Source organism: Arvicola amphibius, chromosome 11 (genome assembly GCF_903992535.2).
Source record: "Arvicola amphibius chromosome 11, mArvAmp1.2, whole genome shotgun sequence".
In the NCBI taxonomy this organism is placed as follows: Eukaryota; Metazoa; Chordata; class Mammalia; order Rodentia; family Cricetidae; genus Arvicola; species Arvicola amphibius.
Genome location: NC_052057.2, coordinates 27,711,023 through 27,730,706, shown reverse-complemented (window position 1 = coordinate 27,730,706; position 19,684 = coordinate 27,711,023). Strand labels below are relative to the sequence as shown.

Here is a 19,684-nt window from a genome sequence, read left to right as displayed (position 1 = left end):
TCTTCTAGAAAAATGAATAAAAAACTAGACCAAACCCCAAACCACGTTTTACCAATTTTGGCATCAACTTGGAGACTTTCTCCCCCTATTTTGTGAACAGTAAGTACCTTTTTCTTTTAGTCTTTTGGGTAGTTTAAGAGATTACAAAATCAGATTTTGGTTAGTAAGTACAGATTCAAAATTAGTACCAAAAAGTATCTGTGGCATCCAGCACCCCAAAAGAAAAACAGCAAATGATATTATTTAGGTAGTAAATGCTCCTGCTTAAAAAATGACTTTTAATAAGTAACAAAAGGGGGCTATGAGGGCAGAAGGTGGACGATATATATATATATATATATATATATATATATATATATATATATATATCGCTCTCTTATAAGTCAAATATCAGCTAAGGCTCACATCATGAGACAGAATTCATAGTGACAGAACGTGAGGGTGGGGGTCAAGATGAACATGTTTGTGCGACACGAAGACTGATATTTTTCTCAAAGCAACCAACTTCTAAATGTAGTTTCATGAAAACTTGACAGGGTAAATCAGAAATGCCCATTTTACTGAAATATTTCTGTGCCTTAATAGAAGGAAATTGTACAGACTAAGTGAGATTCAGAAGAAGAAAAACGAACATCTGTTGGGACTTAAGCTACTCAGCTCCTAAAGGCATGTGCTACTCTGGTAGAGGATCTGAGTTCAGTGCCAAGCATCCACAACAGTGGTCACAGTCACCTGCTGCGCTGGCTTCAGGGCATCTGATGCCCTCGTCTGGCCTTTGCAGGCACTTGTGCTCGTGTGCACATGACCATTTGTAGATACAAACATGTATACACACACACACACACACACACACACAATTACAAATAAAATATGTTTTAAAAGAAAGAAATATCTGTTGAGTACTTGTTTATGGCCCGTGGTCTCCTTTAGCCTGAGAAGAGAATATCCTTCAGAGTGTGGCAATTAGTAATTAATAAGAGAACAGATCTAAACTGTAAAGACTAGGCCACAGTTCTTCGAATGAGCCTCTTTGAGAGTTTTGCAACCAGGCACATTGTTTCTGAACTTCGGGAATGTTTTGGATGCAAAACACAGGCCTTGGGAAGATGAAAGCGGTATTCAAAGGGCAGCTCCAGGCTTCATAAGTGAATGCACAGGCTACTTTCAGAATCTGGTTCAAGTAGAAATAAATATATCACACTTATCAGTGATCTTTTTCTTCCTGGGGTCTCAGAAATGTGGAAAAACTAAGTGATTGGGATACAAATTCTAAAATCTCAATTTCATAAAATTTCATAGTAATAAGGAAAATATGTCTGGTCTCCAAAGTACTAAAATATGCTTCAATGCAGTAACATCCTAAGGGAATTTCTCTGTTGTGTAAGAAGCAAGAATTAGGGTGGGCCTATGTTCTGAATGCCATAGCAATAATTAAAATATCACCGTATTGTAACAGACAGGAAAGATTCAGGAGTTTCATCTGGCCTCTGTACTCAAGGAAATGGCAATGCAGTAGCAATTGCTAAGTATGCCCTACTTTGCACACATACATTAATGAGGGGTCAGAACCAACTGCAGCATATAAATACTTATCGTATTACACGAAAAAGGAAAACCCAGAAATCAGCCATATGTAGAAGGCCTCGGGACTCTTCCTTCTTCTCCTTTCCAGAATCTGAAAGGCTCTCTACAGAAGACTAAAAGTCAGCTCAGAAGATGAAAGCACCGAGAGAGAGTGGACCATTTTGCCTCCATTCATAGTGGATGTGAACTGGCCAGCTCCACAGAGACTGGGGAGAACTGGGACCACAAGCCCACATCTCACACACCGGCCCTACTGTTCAAATGATTCATTGTGTTTACTCTGGGGCAGAAGTTTTGGGATTCAATGAAAGCATTTTCCTGGCATGATTCTGAGATTGTCCACCAGGCTGGTTAAATGGACAAGAACAGTTCCCTCTCCCAGCTAGAGTGAGCAAGTTCTTGGTGTTGGGTGCCTCCACCGATGGCAATGATTTTGCTGAACTTTGTCACTTCCTTGTACGTTATGGCAATTCCTCCTGCAGGGTCATTAAATTTCTCTATAACTTCCTTTCCTTGGAACTGACAATGTCAATGCAGACAATACTTAGCATGCCCACATGATAAATCATGTCTTTCCCATTGATTTGCTCTAATCATTTCTTGTTATTTATAGAAGCAAATTCAGGCCCTTTTTCTCTTCCAGTCATTTCCACCAAATCTAAGCAAATGCACATACCATCATTACTAGGCCAACCCTAACTCTGTGATAGCGTTCCTCAAATTCTTATCTTAAGTAGGAAGTTCCATGACAAATAAATCCAGAAGTTGCCTCATTTCTTCAGAAATACAAATTTACAGAGAAAGTAATGTAACAATAAGAACTAAGTTTTGTTTCCATCAGTTGCTGGATGAAAGTTCTATGGTGATATTTAAGATATTCATCAGTCTGACTACAGGGCAAGGCCAGTTCCGGCACTCTCTCCTCTACTACTTAGGGTCTTAGCTGGGGTCATCCTTGTGGATTCCTGGGAATTTCTCTAGTGCCAGGTTTCTTGCTAGCCCCATAATGGCTCCCTCAATCAAAATATCTCTTTCCTTGCTCTCATCTCTGTTCTTCCTCCATCTCTACTATACTGTTCCCTCAAGTTCTCCTCCCTGCTTCCCTTCTCCCCTTGTCTTCCCCTTCCACCCTCCTTACTCCTCCCACCCCATGCTCCCAGGATTTATCCCTTCTGCTTGGACTGGCTGTTTTGGGAACCTGTTCTCTTTGCATGGATACCTTGCTCAGCCTAGATATAGTAGGGAGGGCCTTGGACCTTTCCCAAAGCAATGTGCCTTGCCCTCTGTGAGGAGTGAATGGGGTAGGGGGGTGGAGAGGATGGGAGAAGGGGAGGAAGTGGGAACTGGAAATGAAATGTAAAATTTAAAAAAGATAGATTGTTTTATTTTAAAAAAATAAGTAAATAAATAAATAAATTTGAAAAAAAATCCTAAGTTTTGCAACTCTTTTTTTTTGTTGTTGTCACATAGGATCTTGTTTTTAAGGATGTCAGTCCTACGCTTCACCGCTCTTCTGTGGACACTCATCTCAGAGCAAGGAAACACAAATGAGAAAATAGAGAATTATTAGTCATCTTCCATCATTTTCCAGAAATGTTTTTATCTTTCACATTTGTTGCTATTTTTGCAAAGTTCTGAGATGCACACAAAGGGTGTGTTGATCTGTACTTAAAGCGATAAAGCAAATTTATTTTTTTCTGTGTTTTTCAGAGGAGGGAGGTGGGTTTTTTTTATCTCCTTGGGTTTTTGCTCTAAGCAATTTTAATTTATACCAAAAGAATTCTCCGACCCCTTATTTTTGTTGCTTGGTCTACTCTTAATCCTCTGGCTGCCATTCGGCTATAAATACTAACATACCCTCAGTGCAGCCTTTCAAATCAATTAGATGACAGGACAGAGTTTAAGTTCCACAAGCGAAGACTAATTAAGGATTCTGCTAGACAAGCAAAAGCCAGTGTTGGAAGAGACCAGAAGCAGAGACGCAGTTTAAAACGCATTTACTTTTCAGTCCATACCTTTAATTAGCTGTATCACTCCAGGGACTATAATTATCAGAATCGCTGTGAGCTTGCAAAAGGTTAGGAAAATCTGGATCCGGGCACTCCAGCTGACACTCATGCTATTTAGGACCATCACCACAGCTGCAAACAAAAGGACAACGTCACAAAAGGCAAACCCCCATGAGCACATCAGTGTCTTAGGCCCTTTGTCAGTAGAAATGTGATCTATACACCCAGAGTGCTGGCATGAACTACCAGAACCTAGGAAGTTCGGAATCACAGGCTCTACCCCAGATCCAGTCTCTCCTCTATTAAAACTGTTCCTTGATATACATTCAAGCCTGAAAAGTTTAGATAAAACTCCTGCACAATCAGAGAACCTGTTTTGTTTCTTCGCACTTCGATAAGAATAAACATACATTGCAGTGTGATACCAATAAAGTAATGAAGAATAAAATAATCTTCATTCTAAAGTTATCCCGTGCATTGCGTTTCATTCTGAGGTCATCCAGTGGGCCATGGCAGTGTAGCATTTCACCCCGAAGTCATCCAGTGGGCCCTGAGAGGGTTGGGTTTCATCCTGAGTCTTCCATCAGGTCATGAGAATGCTGACTTTGACTCGGGAAAGGGTAAGAAGTGCTATGTATCAGGACCAGCCCGACCAGTACTCTTGGTGAACTTCCTCCCTGCTTTCCAAATAGATAATGAGGGGTGAGTTTTAACTACCCTACAAGTGTTGACTATTTGATCAAAAAATTTGGGGGGATTTTTTTCAAAGTAGTATGCACAGTGGGTCTGAAGCCAAGAGACTTTCTTCTTCTTAATGATAATGTTGACAGTTTCCCAAGAACCCACCCCTATCCACATCAAGGACAGAACAATGGCTGTTCATTCAGACACTGCCAGCAATCAGCTCTATCCCTGGCCCTGGTAGATAGCTAATATATTTTTGTTGTATGAATACATGTATGAATGAGTAAACAGGGTTATCAAAAATGTTAAGGAACAGTTTTAATAGTGATGTTCTAGGTTTTCCTTTTCCTATCTAATGGAAAATCTAGGGCTATTCTACACAGTGAATTTCAACTTTATGTTCTTGCAAAAAAGGTAGTAGGCACAGTGCAGCCAAAAGCAGTTGGCAACTATTTCATTCTGGACACATATGGTTTTCATCAATAAACATTTTTTTCTTTTTTTGTAAAGACGTATTCTCCCTTAGCAAAGATTTTTAAAATGTATGAAATTATTTCTCAGAAATTTAAAAATAAAACACTAGCAAAATTCTTATCATTCAAATGTGGAGAGTCAGGAGTTGTCAGGATGCTTCCCTTATATAATATAATCATTTCCTCAGTTCCCTGATTAGGAATTGCTGCAGCATTAGCAATACACAATAACTAATGGGAAAATTAAAGCAATCTATACCCAAACAGAACCTAATTAATGTACATTCTTTCAATGGTCTTGGGCAGCTATCTAAAATCAATATCCAATCAATTATGTATTACATGCAAAGGTGTTTATAGCAGCTACTGACCCACAGACTAGGGTAAAGAGCCATTGATGTGTGCATGGGGACATGACAAGTCAGGGATGGGAAAACAGGATGTCTGAGGATTATTTATAAAATAATAGCAAGTATCTAAAGATGACAAAAGATGAAAAATTTTCAAACTCGAAATTTAGTTTAGAGCAACATTTCACCAAATTTTACGGAGAAAAGAATGAGCAAACTATGTACATAAATGTGTATACACAACTAAAAACTAAAGAGGTAATGGGGGTGAGGTAAAAGAAACAGGAACAGACTTTCACTAGGAAACAATTCACATGGTATAGGCAGATTGCTACCACACTATACATACTAAAATAATACAATTTGTTTTGCAAAACATATTCCAGAGTAAAGGTAGACATTTTAATGAGTAAATGAAGCAGTGAGTTAAGTCTTACTGAGAAAAAGACAAATTCAGGGGACTCAGAAGAGTCCACTGAAAGTGTAATGGTGTACAATATTGTAGTATTTCAAAGTAATAAGGGCGGCAAATGGTCAAAAGGAAGGGCCTGAAGTAGGGGGCATCATAATTAAGTTATCTTTGAAGCTGAATATATGAGGAAATAAATAGATCCACTATCAGTGATCAAAGGCATTATTTTATCAGGAATGATTAAAAATAAAATAATTTATCTTTCTCTAATACGTACAGAGAAGTGACATATCAAAAAATAACGAAAGGCAACCCTGCTTTCTTCATATTGGATGAGTATCTATTTCCTTATGTCAATTCTTTTGTAATTAATGGCTCATCACATGAGAATGATAATTTTTTTTTAATTAAAGAGGTCCAACTTTGACATGAAGGTGGAAACAAAAAATACTTGCTCTTGGTTGTTCCCAACAACAAAGGAGCCCTGCACTTGCCTTTCTCAGGCGGTCCTAAGTAGAAAAGAGGCCCTGGAAGAAAGAGGAAAGGGGAGAAGAGGGAAGTAAAGAGGTGGACACACTGGGCAAGAAGAAATATTCTCATTTGAAGAACACCTGATCACATGCATATTTGGAAAAAGAAGGTCCACTGCCTCTTAAATGCTTGGTGTTCATTGAAATAGGAAAACCAATGGAGGATCGGGGATATGATTTTCTAAGCTTTTCCCAGACAAATGGAAGACACAAATCAATCACCAGGAATTGATCCTTTCACCTTGCTTTCTTCCCCTTAGCTAAGGAAGGAATTCTTAGTAAGATTGACGTCCCTCAAGCTTTCCTCCGAGGTCCGCTTTATCTGAGCGGCTAGCATTGTACTCGTCAGTAGCTACATCATCTTCCAGGAGGTGCCTGCCCCTCAGTGACCTGGAGGTACAGTCTAGTAAGTGACAAGGCCACCTAAGGGGCAGCCAGAAGAGGCTCTCAGGCCGCTATAACCGCTGCTTCATCCTGTGTCTACACGGCAGGATTTACGGCTGCATGTGCTATGTATCCAACAGTATTGAATAGGGATTTGGGATTCAGTAAACACAGGAGTGGTCCGAGTTTCTGACATAAACCATATCTGCCTCTTAAATGCACACCATCTACGCATATTGTATAGTAAAAGAAGTCTGAGCCAGCTGGCCTGGGTTTTACTCCCTTTGAGTAACAGTTAACTTCACACATGAGGGAGTTTTGGGGGGCTTATTTCAGATTTTTACCAAAACGAAAATTCAGCAAGCAACACATGGCCGCTATTTACTTATTTATGATGCAGGTTCCTAGAAATCAAAATGTAGCAGAAAAAGCTATATCCATAAATCCTAGAGATAAGGAACCCATTTTTGAGAGGCGTTGTATTTAAAAAAGGATGCTTAGGGAAATCTGAGGGGCTGATGCTCTGATTGAAGGACTAGCAAGTATTTCTTTCTGCGCACTCCATCATTTGCCTCTGTCTTTCATTTTGAAAAGAGAGGTTACAGATTGTTGTCTCTCAAAGCCATATTCTTTCGGGCTTCCGCCTTTGGAGCACTCCGTGCTAAACCGCTAACACATACAGATGCTATATATGAATGCTACATGATGAGATGAAGTGGGTGCCTCCACTGTTTCCTGCAGCAGCTGTTGGGTTCCTTTATCTCTCAGCATCCATTTCCCGGATGCACGGATCTCAGAAAGTACCTTTAGACGGCAGAGGGCCAACTCTGTATCTATGATCTCACTGTTGGGAATAAACAGAGCCAGCACCACAGAAATGTAAACTAGTATCGTTTAATCGGAGATGGTGCAAAGACTTCCACGGGTAGTGTTTGTCAATCCTCACGTTGCTATGACATGGCTGCGAGTATCGGTCATGTATTTCATATGAGCAGGTGAAACTCCAGCTTCTATTTAATTTGCTGGTGTTCATAAATAGGCAGTACGTGTTAAGATAAGATTAGAAGGCAGGTCGGTAAACTCCTGAGCTCAAGCCTTTACCACAAGCTCACAGGTGACACATGAGGAAATTGCTCAGAAGATATCTGTGAGCTCACTGATAGAACCAGTTTTCTTTACAACTTCTGCCTCTCTTTCTCATGGTTCTCTGGGGGGTGGGGTTCCTGTCTGTCTTAGGATCTCAGGGCACTTTGCGCATCATCCTCCTGAAGGAGAATGGCTGCTGTTCCTTGGTATATGTATATCTAGCTGTGCATATCTACCGAGAAGTCAGCTATATTGGGTTGTAATTTAGCTAGTGGAGAAAATGTGCAAGGATACCTAGGCTTCAGATTTAAAGAGAGCCACAGACACGCACTGTGACTGAATTGTCAACACAGGCTAGTTATCTATTTTCAATATAATTTGAAGGTGCCAGGAAAACAGAAATAATCATAACGTATTTGTAGCATTGGCTGGTTTGATTGTGTCTTTCTCTGTGTGTGCATGTCCTCGTGTGTTCCAGTGAGTGTGACCGCGAGGTATGCACATGCGTATATACATTAAGAGGCCAGAGACAGCTGGTGAGCCTTTCGCAGCTGCTCTCCACTCTATTCTGGAGATAGGATCTCTTATTGAAGTGGATGGAGCACACTGATTTAGCCCTGGAAGCTGTCCAGTCTCTTAATTCTTCAGTCCTGGAATTACAGGCTGGGGATGAAATTCAGGTCTTCATGCTTGCTTAGCAGACGTTTTACCTACTGAACCATCTTCTCAGTCTTAGCTATGCTTCATAATGACATACAAATGCCGTTTTCTTTGCCCCCCCCCCCCAATTACTTTCACAAGGTTTAAGCTGTACAACATGACTTTTATCTATACATGAAGCAAAGGATACGAGACTTAGAGATTTGTTAGGGTAGACGTGAGTACAACTCACAGCGTAAGAAGAAAGTGTTGCTGTGATATTATTCTACTTGAGAATATGCTTCTTTAGGGTCCAGCTTTGGCGACCAGAGCGATAGGCTCAATATTTTAAAACCTGAATAAACATCCCTGTTCCTTCAGGCTATGAGAGAAGTGGAAATTGTGATCTTCCACGGAAAGTCATTGATCATGTCAGAATCAGATTTGTGGACATAAAAGTCAAAGAGAATCTACAAGATTTTCCACTTACACTTTAGCATGCCTAACATTTTTGCTAAAATGGACGGCATTTTGTATAAACACAAGCACCTCTTCTTCATTATTTGCCGGAAATGGGGTACTTTGAAGAAAATGTGGGTAAATTAGCATTTAGATAAATCCCTCCCCTGCTCTGCTATTATTTTGCAAATGATGGTTAAAATTTTAAGAAAGTTGAAACTCTTTTGAAGTTTGACCTTTTTCTATACTTAACTAGAGATTTAAATTCCTCATTTCCCGCTAGGAACTCAGGAAGTAATTCGTGCAATTAAACTCCATTTTCTCCATCTCCTCAACCTTCCCCTATAACAGGCAGAACATCACCCATATTCACTTTGAAAAATAGAAAAATAAAGTCTTTGAGAGCTTTGCCCCAGGTAAATTACTCTTTATTTTTGTTTCCACCCCCTGTTGCTCCATTAAAAGCCAAATTCCTCTTAAAGGCAGTTTGACTTTTCCAATTAAGTCATTGACTTAAATTACTTCCTGCGGACTCAAGAGAATATTCTGGTTTTTCTTTCAGTACTTCTGAGTTTAAGAACTTGTCCCTGATCAGCATCTGTAGTTTACATCATAATTGACAAACTAATCCTATAGCTAGTGACAAAAATAAGATGAAATATCGAGGTCCCCTCACCCTTCAGGCTCTTCTCTAAAGACGGATTCCTCCTCCAAACTCCACCACAAATACGGGAGCCCAAACAGAGCTTGCTGATCCTTTCTTGCAGTTGTTTTAAATTTGGGGGAGAGGTTTGAAATTTTAAATTCTCTAAAATATAAAAGTCCCCTTTAGAGAGGTTGGCAAAATTGGGATTCATAACAGAGGCATTTAGACTTATAAAAATAAAAATAAAAACACATCATCATTATTTATCTAATTTCATGGCCAAAGGAGGTAAATGGTGTGGATGTGTAAATATTCCATCAGGATTTACTTTAAGATTTCTACTTATATTTTTAAATTAATAACATGTATGTATTAACAGTCTAAAGAGTTCTTTAAGATACTTTTTCTTTAAGATACTTTCTCTTCTTAGTCTTCATGAAACAACTGTGATGTGATTCAGTCTCATTCAGGGAAGGAGAATATATATGATAGATGGAAACATGGCTGTTCGTCTAACCCTTTAGTACAACATCAGAGTCGTCAAGAACCTTCCATGTGGAAGGAACACTTCAATCTTAAGTCTCTGATAAAATTTTACATTTCTATAGTCAATCAAGATACATTGTGATTTCACAGGCATTTTATCAATCAATGAAACAGACGCGTTTAATAGACCAAGATCACGTAACCAAGAAACCAGAGCACTTTGTTCCAGCTCCAAGTTGTTGGTCTATAGTAATTATAACCACTGTGTAAGATGATTCACCCCTCAAAAGTTCATGGCACCAGATCTAATATCTTGTCTAGCAAACTGTTTCTCTCTACTAATCATCCTGGTTCCTCAGAACTGAAATTTCCGAAGACTTAGGTTTAACAGGTCACAAACTACAAGTATTTCTGCCAAATTAAAAAAAAAGAAAAAGATCCTTAGAGCTCTTCTCATAAAGTCAGTCAGTTAACAGATACCTCCCGAGCACAAACAATCAACCTAAGTGCTGTTGAGGGGCTGCGGACGTAGCTTTGTAGAGGCCCCTGGTCCCAGGGGAATTCCACTGACATTTCTCCACAAAAGTATCAATACTCGACGCTTGCCCGGCATTCTTAATAAGCTGCAGGCATCATCACAAATACTCTCCGTACTGCTGAGTCCTCAAGGCCCCCACAACACGGGCATAAGCATCCAGTGACAACCCTGAGGTGCAGAGCACTGAGGTCAATTGTTCCTAGGTTTTCTGTCTATGGTGTCTAAAAAGGGAAGAATGTCATAGGCAGCTACATCTTAACCCTGAGAACTACAAAATGTATACTTTTCAGTCATTTTCTTTGTCTTTCCAGAGATGTCATAGAAACACTATGTGTTAAGGAGTAAACTGTTTTGTTGAGAAATCCAGGTGTATCGTCCCAGAGATGTTTTCACATAGGATCACTCACACTCTGTTACCTACTAGCCCTAAGAGTCTGCTGGCACAAGTGCGTTGAGCTTTGTGTTATTCTGTTTAGCCACCGTGGAAGGAGCGACCCTCTAAGCCGTCTTCCCTGAGTGTGCAACTCGCGTCTTCCCTGAGTGTGCAACTCGTTTGCTCCTGTGTACCAGTCTCTGGGTTGTTCAGCTTGGTCAACTATGATCCTAAGGATTCAGAAAACAATGATTCAATCAGCAATTTCTCTCCATGACATTCTAGAATGTTAGAGGAAAAGACCATCAGATTTGGCTCTGGATCGCTAATGGATTCTTGTGCGTGTTCCTCTTTTCACTTCATCTCTTTCTGCGATTTCTAAATGTCTATGCCCATTGATTCAAAAACAATGGACAACTTTCTAATTTGTAGTCCATAAACAAATCTTCTAGCTGAGAAGGGATACTAACTATCAAACCTTGAGAGAAAATTCTTATTGTGGCCAAAAATAGGCAGAGAAAAAATAACCCTGAGGGTGACAGTCAATATTACCAGAAACAATACAAACACAACATACACACCCAGCATATAAACACAACCCCAGAATCATTCATGAGTAATGATTTCACATAGCACTGGCACGGGGTAATTTCCAGTTCAAAAACAATCCCTCAGAAAAGTTCTTCATCTCTAAGAGTGTCTCCCGATACACTGTCCGTTTAATATTTCATTGCAGAAGGAGTTTTTATTCATCTGCTTTACAAGATCATCTCCCACATCTGTTGACGCAGTAAACAGTTGGCACACATTATGACAGCAGAGGCCACTTCGAATCCTGTGTCTCTGCCTCTAGTTCCCGACACCCATTTGAAATGGTAAGCACAAAGAACCCAATTTGGGGGATACTATGCAAAAAAAACACTAAAGAAAATTTGCCTCCAATCACTTGGTTACGTTGTTTTCTTATTTTCGGTTACAACTACAATACTCACTGATGCCCACAGCTGTTACGAGCTTGATTGCAAGTTCAGGGATTTCACATTGAACAAAAAACGGTTCCAGAATGTAGCGTCCAAAGGCCAAGGATATCACAGCCGTAGCTCCGGGGCTAAGAAGGAATATATGTAGGTTAACTACAGGCAGCAATAAGTAACAGTTTCACTAAAACATTTTTATCTTCAGGTCTTACTACCTAGCATGTGGAACCTATCTACGCAGACGTCTATTATGCTTAGAACTTTATATTTCATTATGTCGCAATACTTTCCATAGGAAATACTGTCTACACCAGAAATGGTTAATTTCTAAAAGCCTTTGTGAAAATCAGCGCTTGTAGGTGTTCACTGCCAAAATATGTCTAAATCTTTAATGTTGACTCTTAATTTTCTAGTTCAAAAGAAATCCCAAAGCCAAGGAAATATTCTTAACTTCTTAAGAATATGTATATAGAGAGAACCACAGAATAAGAAGACAAAAATCCCAGCCTGAGGACATAGAAACCAGACAATAAGTCATCCCACTCTAGTTCTTGAATATTCCATTTCATCTTCAATATGAGTACACAGTGTTGCCACACACAAGGAAATCCACAGAATTGCTAAACATCTCGAGTAAGAGCCCCTTTCAGCTTCTCTTCCTTATTGTGGTTACCTCATATCCAAGCTTGATCCCTGGATTACCAGAAACCAGCTACCATTATCTGTCTCCAACCTTGGTCTCCTCCCTATCTCCTGTCACCACCACAAACATTGTAACGTTCTTCTCTCCCTCTTCCAAAAGGGATGCTCTTCTTAGTTTTTTTTTTTTTTATCATTTATAAAAGTCTTTCATTTGCATGACATTTCAGTATCCTTAAAACAAGACCTTGGTCAGGTCTTGCACATATACTCAGATCCAAACTTCTCCTACCTCTTCTCTTGCCTTCTTCCCAGAATCAAGATGTGAATCACTTCCGCCCAGAGCCTTTACAAATAACTACTTTTGCTTCTGCTGTGAGTGGCACAGGTAGGGCAACTTGATTGTTCTGTGTGCAGAATCAGCATCAAATAGCTGCTTTTTGTACTATCTGGGTTCAGTCTTGGTCCAGAGAAGTGTCCTCAAGCCTCTGTCTGGGTCAGATCTGTCCAAGTGTCCTCTTACACAACGCCAAACCTGTCCCTTCCGCCGTGCATATCACAGAAGGGTTTCTATTCTACTTCTTGAGACTCCCAGGTTGAAATTCTTTCCCTCCGCTTGACTTTGAGTTCTATCAGAACAAGACTGTGTCTATTGCTAATCAGAATTTTATTCCAGTGCAGTGACTGTCACACAGCAGTCACTGAACATTTTGTGAATGAGTGAACTTAATTTTGAAGTCCCCACCGTGTTCTGCCGGGTGACTGTGCTTGGATTCGTTTTGCAGGTTACTTCTGGCAGCACAGACTTAATTTGCTAGTATAACTTTAACATCAGAGATCACAGATATTACTATTTAGATGTCATGAGTATTACTACTAGAAGAGAAGCATTTATGTACTGAGGGCACCATGTCCTTCTTAGTGTCGTTTGTTATTTTGTCTGTTTGAAAAACTACCCAGCAGCACGAGTCCAGTGTGACAGAGGGGAATACAAATGTATCTAAAAGCTTCCAGAATTTATCCTGGTAATTTGACTACACACACACACACACACACACACACACTAAAGCAGTTGTTTCACAACTAAGACAACATCTGATTATCACCTGTTTAGGAGCAGGAACTGTGGTTCATTCCAATTTAGATCTCTTTTATCTTGCCATTGGCTATTTGCAGCAATTTGTGGAGAGAATAAATTAATGAACCAGCACCATATCTGTCCATTGCGAATGGAATGATCACACCCACAGCAACACTGAGCATTAGATAAAGTTACACAGCAAGCGCATGGATGAAGATGCAGTGAAGTCGAAGGACATCAGGCTGGGAGGCCCAACAGCCTGATGGGCCAGCATTCTAAGTGTTCTTATTTCAGTGCTGAGCGTGTTACACTCAAAATAACATAATCTTGGACTTCCTGACACTTGTTAAGAAAGGATTCATAGCCAGGATTCACAGGTAGCTGATGTAAGTGGTGGGAAAGTCACATGAGGTGTAAGACAGCCTAGTGCAACATTGGTAGCTAACGTTGTAAATGAAGTACAGGGTGATGAGTTCAATGTTAGTGGGCTGTAGAGGCTACTTTCGTTTTTCAGAAGGATTAAGAGATGAAAGAAATGTAATAAACTAGGGATAAACCAAAAACTAACTGTTTTCTTTTTTAAAAAAAATTAAAAGGTGTGTAAGGATAAACTTTGAAGAGTACATGACTCATATATGAGAAAGTATACAGAAGCACATCCCAGATAAGGGACCTTGGGGAAACAATACGGATGCTCTTTTATTTTCATTTAATTCTAGCAATTTCTAAGCAACAAAGAACTGTCATGACCAATGAAGTGTGCCCTACCTTGTAGTTTGTCGTTAACTCCATAACAATCACTCCTGTTAATGAACACGTAAGAAAGAGCTCTGCTTTAGTCACGTGTGTTAAGAGCAGAATGAAAACTCACCTGAGACGTCAGCCCTGCGAGTCATGTGTTTACAGGGCGAGCAAGGTCCCCTGAGGATCCCTACTGAATTCTGCCATTAGAAAGTGCAAGTCACATCCTGTGGAGGAGTTAGCACAAAGCACCTGTGACACAAGCCACACACGTGACATCACAGACTCCCCACAATGCTGAAGGAAATTTGCTATTCAGAGTGACTTGGCGCTATTCCGTGCCAGGAGAACAAGGAAGGGGGACTGAGTCTTACAGCCATACAATCAAAAGACTTTCGCAACTGCAGATTGCTGGTGTGTTTAATGTAAGGAAATGAATCACTCGGGCTGTGTAAACTCGATCTTGTTCTTACTTTTCGTGAAGCATAAGACTTGATAATACACTCAGTTGTTTGGCACAGACATTTCTTAGTCACAAAAGTAAAGTTAAATGTCCTGATGACATCATCAGCAATAAGAAAAAACTCGGAATGCTGGCACATTAAACTGTGTCTGGTCAGTCAAAGGTGCAGGGTGTCAGAGTGGATTTTGAAGTTTCACCTCGTCTCTGATAAATACCTTTCCTATGAATTAAATTTGAAACTTAAAGAAAACTGTTTTTATGCCTTAGGGTCTTCATGTTTCCAACAAAGTCACATGACACACATTTGTTATTAGTTAAAAATAGTTGAGATGAACCTGAAAAGCGATGAAATGAATAGGGGTATTCTCCCTGAATTGTTGCCACATCCTTACCGTATTATGAGCAGTTCCACCCAGACTCGGACGAATGCTAGCAAAGGGCCAAAGACCTCCAGAATGTACGTGTAATGACCGCCAGATTTCTTTATGCTCGTCCCCAATTCGGCATAGGACAAGGCTCCTGCAAAAGGTTATAATAAAAAGGTATGAATTTGACACAAGCAGTCTTGTGACAGAATCACACAGCAGTGTTTGGGTTACATTCTTTTGGTCAGAATGACCTCCTTCTTGAGAACAATCATCGTCTTATAACCAAGACCCACCGAGTTTCTCTTTTAACCTCCTCACAACTGAGACCTGCCTCGTGGTAATAAAAAAAAAAAGAAGGAAGGAAGGAAGGAAGGAAAGGAAGGAAGGAAGGAAGGAAGGAAGGAAGGAAGGAAGGAAAAGCCAAGGACTGGAAAGATGGCTCATCAGTTATGAGCATTGACTGCTCTTCCAGAAGACCCAAACTTGATTCTCAGCATCCACATGGTGACTCACAGCCATCTGTGTCTCTAGGTCCAGATGATCCAACTCCCTCCTCTGGCCTCCTCCAGCACCAAGCATGTACATTGTACATAGATATGCACACAGGCAAAATAGCCATACACATAAAAACCAAATAAAATGAAATGAAAATAAATATAAGGGAAGGAATTTTGTTCAAAATGGTTGACTACAAACATGGTTGAGAATTTGTGGTCAGAAACCAGAGGGTAGAGGCAAAAGACAAGGCGGATGTCAAAGATACTGATCTGTTCTTTGAATAACAACACCACTTCATGCTAAGACAAGCTGTGCACTCAAACTGACCTAATTATGGCATTTTAATAAATTGTAAATAAATAATATTTCTGTGGCATATCAAAATATGGGTTATCTGTTCTTTGGAACAGAATGGACCACATGCCTTGTGAGACTTCCTTTAATTGGTTTTTCAGCAAAATGAATCTTGATTCAGTTGCTCTGTTCCTGGAAATGGTTATTAAGGATGTTTTCAAGAGGTACACCCAGAAAGTTGAAAGGACAACTGTTTCACAATGAGATTCCATATGTATAGTCATGTATGCAATGTAAAATCAATTATAAATTAAGTTGTGGGTAGAAACAATACTCAGATGAGATTGGAGAAGCTATTTTAACTACTCAAATCCTAATTTTCATCCCCTTTGAGGTGAAAAAATTGTATTTCATCTCATAAAAGACTTGTGTGTATAAAAGTGGTAAACTGTAGCACAGGTAGGACTGATTCTGTGAACACCACACAAAATTGCTATACTTACCAACTAGCTCATAGTCAATTACAAATGACATAAAAAATAAATTTTAATTTGATCTTTTTTAAAGAAAAACACTAAATACATTGCTTAGTGCTCAAAGAGTTCTGCCCAGGAACCTAAAGACACTCCAAGTGTGGAAAGTAATTCCTGATCAGTAGTGTCTCCTATAGAACACCCAAAATAAATATAATTTGGAAATGTAGTGAAGTTTGAATGTGACTTATCTGGTTCCTGAGCCTAGCATTATCTCAGAGTCACGTGGAGAATTATTTTAAAGAGGGAACGAATCAGGAAAGACTCTAAGACCATACCCTTGACTTATTCTCAGAGTCCAGACTCCATCCCAAAGAACACTCCAAGCAGCCCTAGTGTTTCTTAATGCCCAGGGATGCTAAAGTGATGAGTCTGCAGGTCGCTATTTAAGAACTTTTAGAGTAGTTCACTAATTTGGAACTAAAGGTTAACTAGCTACAGTAAGCTTCTTTTGAAAATGTCATTACCATGTTGGTAGGTTGGCCAGAAAAGCAACCAATATAACCTAGTCATTGGAAAGAGTCTCGAGCACCTTGGAATTTACTGTCAGGGAATCAATACCCAGACCTCTGTATGCTTTGCCCCAGGTTTAAATTGAGTTCTGGGAGAATGGAATTTTCATTTAAAGGTCTCAAACTCCATAACTATGTGCCCAGATGAAAAGAAGTTCAAAGCAGGCTATAAAAGTCCATGTGTTCACCTCAGTGCTCAAAAAATAGTAAACCAAATACAGATGCTGCTCCCCTTACAGAAGGTGACTTTGTCCCCCAACATATTCAAAACACTAGTCAGTGGGAACTTCGTTGGCAACACATAGCCTAGGGATCACCCTACACATTTGCTTTGAGCTAGACAAAAATCATCCTATTAAAAACTTCATTTTATAAATGCTAAAATATCTCCAGGAATTAACTGAATGACAAATACTTATCACCTCCTTCTGGAAGGTTAAAAAAATCATATGCTGAACCCAGAGTTGGGGACTCTCCTAGTCTACATTCTTGATTTGTATTCCCTGAGTTCTAGAGCTTCAAGAAAGAGAACTCGCTCCTTGTATCTCACTTGTTTCCTACTTGTAAAGACTTTACCACCAAAAAGCTCCCGGTAATTGAAGAGAAAACAATATGAGAGTTCATCTCCGAAGTCAGTGCCCAACCATCCACTCCAGCTCACAGCACCCCCTTAGGTGTTCTCTACAGTTTCCTGAGTTTCCTCTAAAGATGGCAGACTAATATATACATGCATATTTTTCACTGTGCAAGTCAACTAGCCCAGCTTTCAAAGTAATTCATTTTACCGCGTCTGAATAACCATTGATTGTATATGGAAATCAGCTCGCACAATGGGAGACGCCTATACGAAAGTCTGCAAAGTCCAAGAAACTGGTTGTAGTTTCTCTGATTAGATATTGATTTATTCTAAATATATCAAGTACTGTAAGGCGCTTAAAGCCCGAGGGGACGCTGTCATTTAAGATCAACAATTGAGTTTCTCTTTGCTTCTCTGTACCTGCATATGCCAGAACCACTTTAATATTAATAATGTAAGGAGCCCGCTGGAGTTTTGAACAACTGCATTACTGCAGAGAATGAAGAGAACTGGAAAGGGACTACACACAGCTGCCACCAAACATTTCAGAAGGCATAATCTAGTCACATAAATGATGTCACCAAGGTTTCCAGGTTCTTCATTGATCCATAGATCTTTCTATAGGAAGTCTGCTTTCAAAAGTAAATGAAATGCCCCCATCCTAAACACAGATATTTGTGTCCCCTCTGTAAGTAGCTCTCCCCAAACAGTGATTTAAAATATCACAAGACCTGAGCAGTTAGCACTCGGTCCCAGAGTAACTTGGTCCCAGGTTAACAGAATAACTTAAAAGTATGGGCTACTTTTGGACCAAAGTATAAATCAAGTCAAATAAATTGACCATGCACCACTTTTTGTCACCTTCACAATGAACTTGGGGAGTTTTCTGCTGATTCGCCCTCTTGATCAAGAGTCAATTATTTCCTCTACAGTATTAAGCCTCAAACCAATCAAAGAAACAGAACTTTTGAAGAGAAAATAAATAATAGCCAGTGAACGGGTAGAGAAATTATGTTTCCCCAGAGACGGAGTAAATCACAGATGAAGAAAACAGATCCAGGCAAAGGAGGGAAGACTGACACCCAGTGAAGCCTGGAGGCTCATGCTGAGAAATTATGAGAATTTCTCAAAGCTATTTTAGAAAGAGAAGAAGGGGGAGAAGTTCAAGTTATTGCCATTCAAGAGACTGAGTCACATCAAGTACTTATCTTTCCAAGGACTTTTGAAAGCATAATATTAGGAATGAACAAGCCTATGAATTAAAACTATCAAAAAGGCAAAGAGAACCACCCATTCGTTAAGCTAATAAAACGTCTGTGTCAGTGTTCTGAACATCCAGTTCTGCATGTAAATAGGCCATGGGGGCTGCACCTCACAGGTGTTTCAACCAGCGAGCCAGCTGCCACAACGCCCTAAGCATGCCTCCCAGACTCGGCAGAGAAGGCTTGCTCGGCTTTCTGGGTCATCAAAGTTAGTTTTTGCCCTTCTCACACCAGAGAAAAGTCAGAGAAGTCTGTCTCAGGCAGGAAAGGAGAGTGTAGCCTGAAGGAAAGAATCCGAGTGGATTCAGTCTATGCCAAGAGCGGACGGCGTGTTTGGGTAGTGCACATACCTGAACAACAACAACAAAAATTCAAAATATTTCCTGTAGTATTTGCCATTCATTTCCTCCTCAGAAATAACCCTTTGCTCTCCCGGAGAGCCCCACAGCCACACCCCCCAGAGAAGAAGCACACTCACCAAAAAGTGACAGTACTCCACAGGCCGACCAGAAAACCAGGGACATGCCCACGCTGCCCGTGTTCTGGAGTATGCCCTTTGGGGAGATGAAGATGCCCGATCCGATGACGGTGCCGATGATGATGGAGACCCCCCTCAGCAAAGTGATCTTCTTTTTCAGGACCACCTTCTCCTGCCCAGGTGGCTCTTGGTCTCCCATGGAGGGCAGCCTCCCACTCACATTGCCCTGCAGGTAACCTCCTTTGGAGATGGTGGCCACAACTGGCTTTCTGACCATGGTAGTGTCACACCAGGGGAGGGGAGTGAAGAAAAAGAAAAGAAAAGAAAAACACAAACTTTCAACTTTGGTTTCTCTAGATGTGACTGATCTTCCCCTTTGCTTTCACTGACTGGCTCGGTACTGGGATGTCCACAGGTGAAAACTCAAGAGGTGTGTGAGAGCCTTCGCGGCGCTCTAATTGCCCCCCTCGCTCCTCCGGAGCACCTGTGTGTGGCACCGGCTCCAGGAGCCGTCAGTTTGCTGCAGCCGCGGCGGCTGCCCTATCATGACACACCAGCTCAGCTTCCTCGTGGGCTCGTATTTATGCTACCGCCTGTCACACCAACTT

The 19,684-nt window shown here is 40.4% G+C and overlaps 1 protein-coding gene across 1 annotated transcript in view; it reads right to left on the bottom strand.

The window, feature by feature from the left end:
• Nucleotides 1-19,353, bottom strand: part of Slc7a11 (solute carrier family 7 member 11) — a 67,138-nt gene extending 47,785 nt beyond the window's left edge. Inside the window, 4 exon segments of the mRNA XM_038348373.2 lie at nt 3,600-3,725; nt 11,646-11,761; nt 14,947-15,073; nt 19,077-19,353. Coding sequence (XP_038204301.2) covers nt 3,600-3,725; nt 11,646-11,761; nt 14,947-15,073; nt 19,077-19,353 — 646 coding nt within the window.
• Nucleotides 19,354-19,684: the final 331 nt, after the last annotated feature.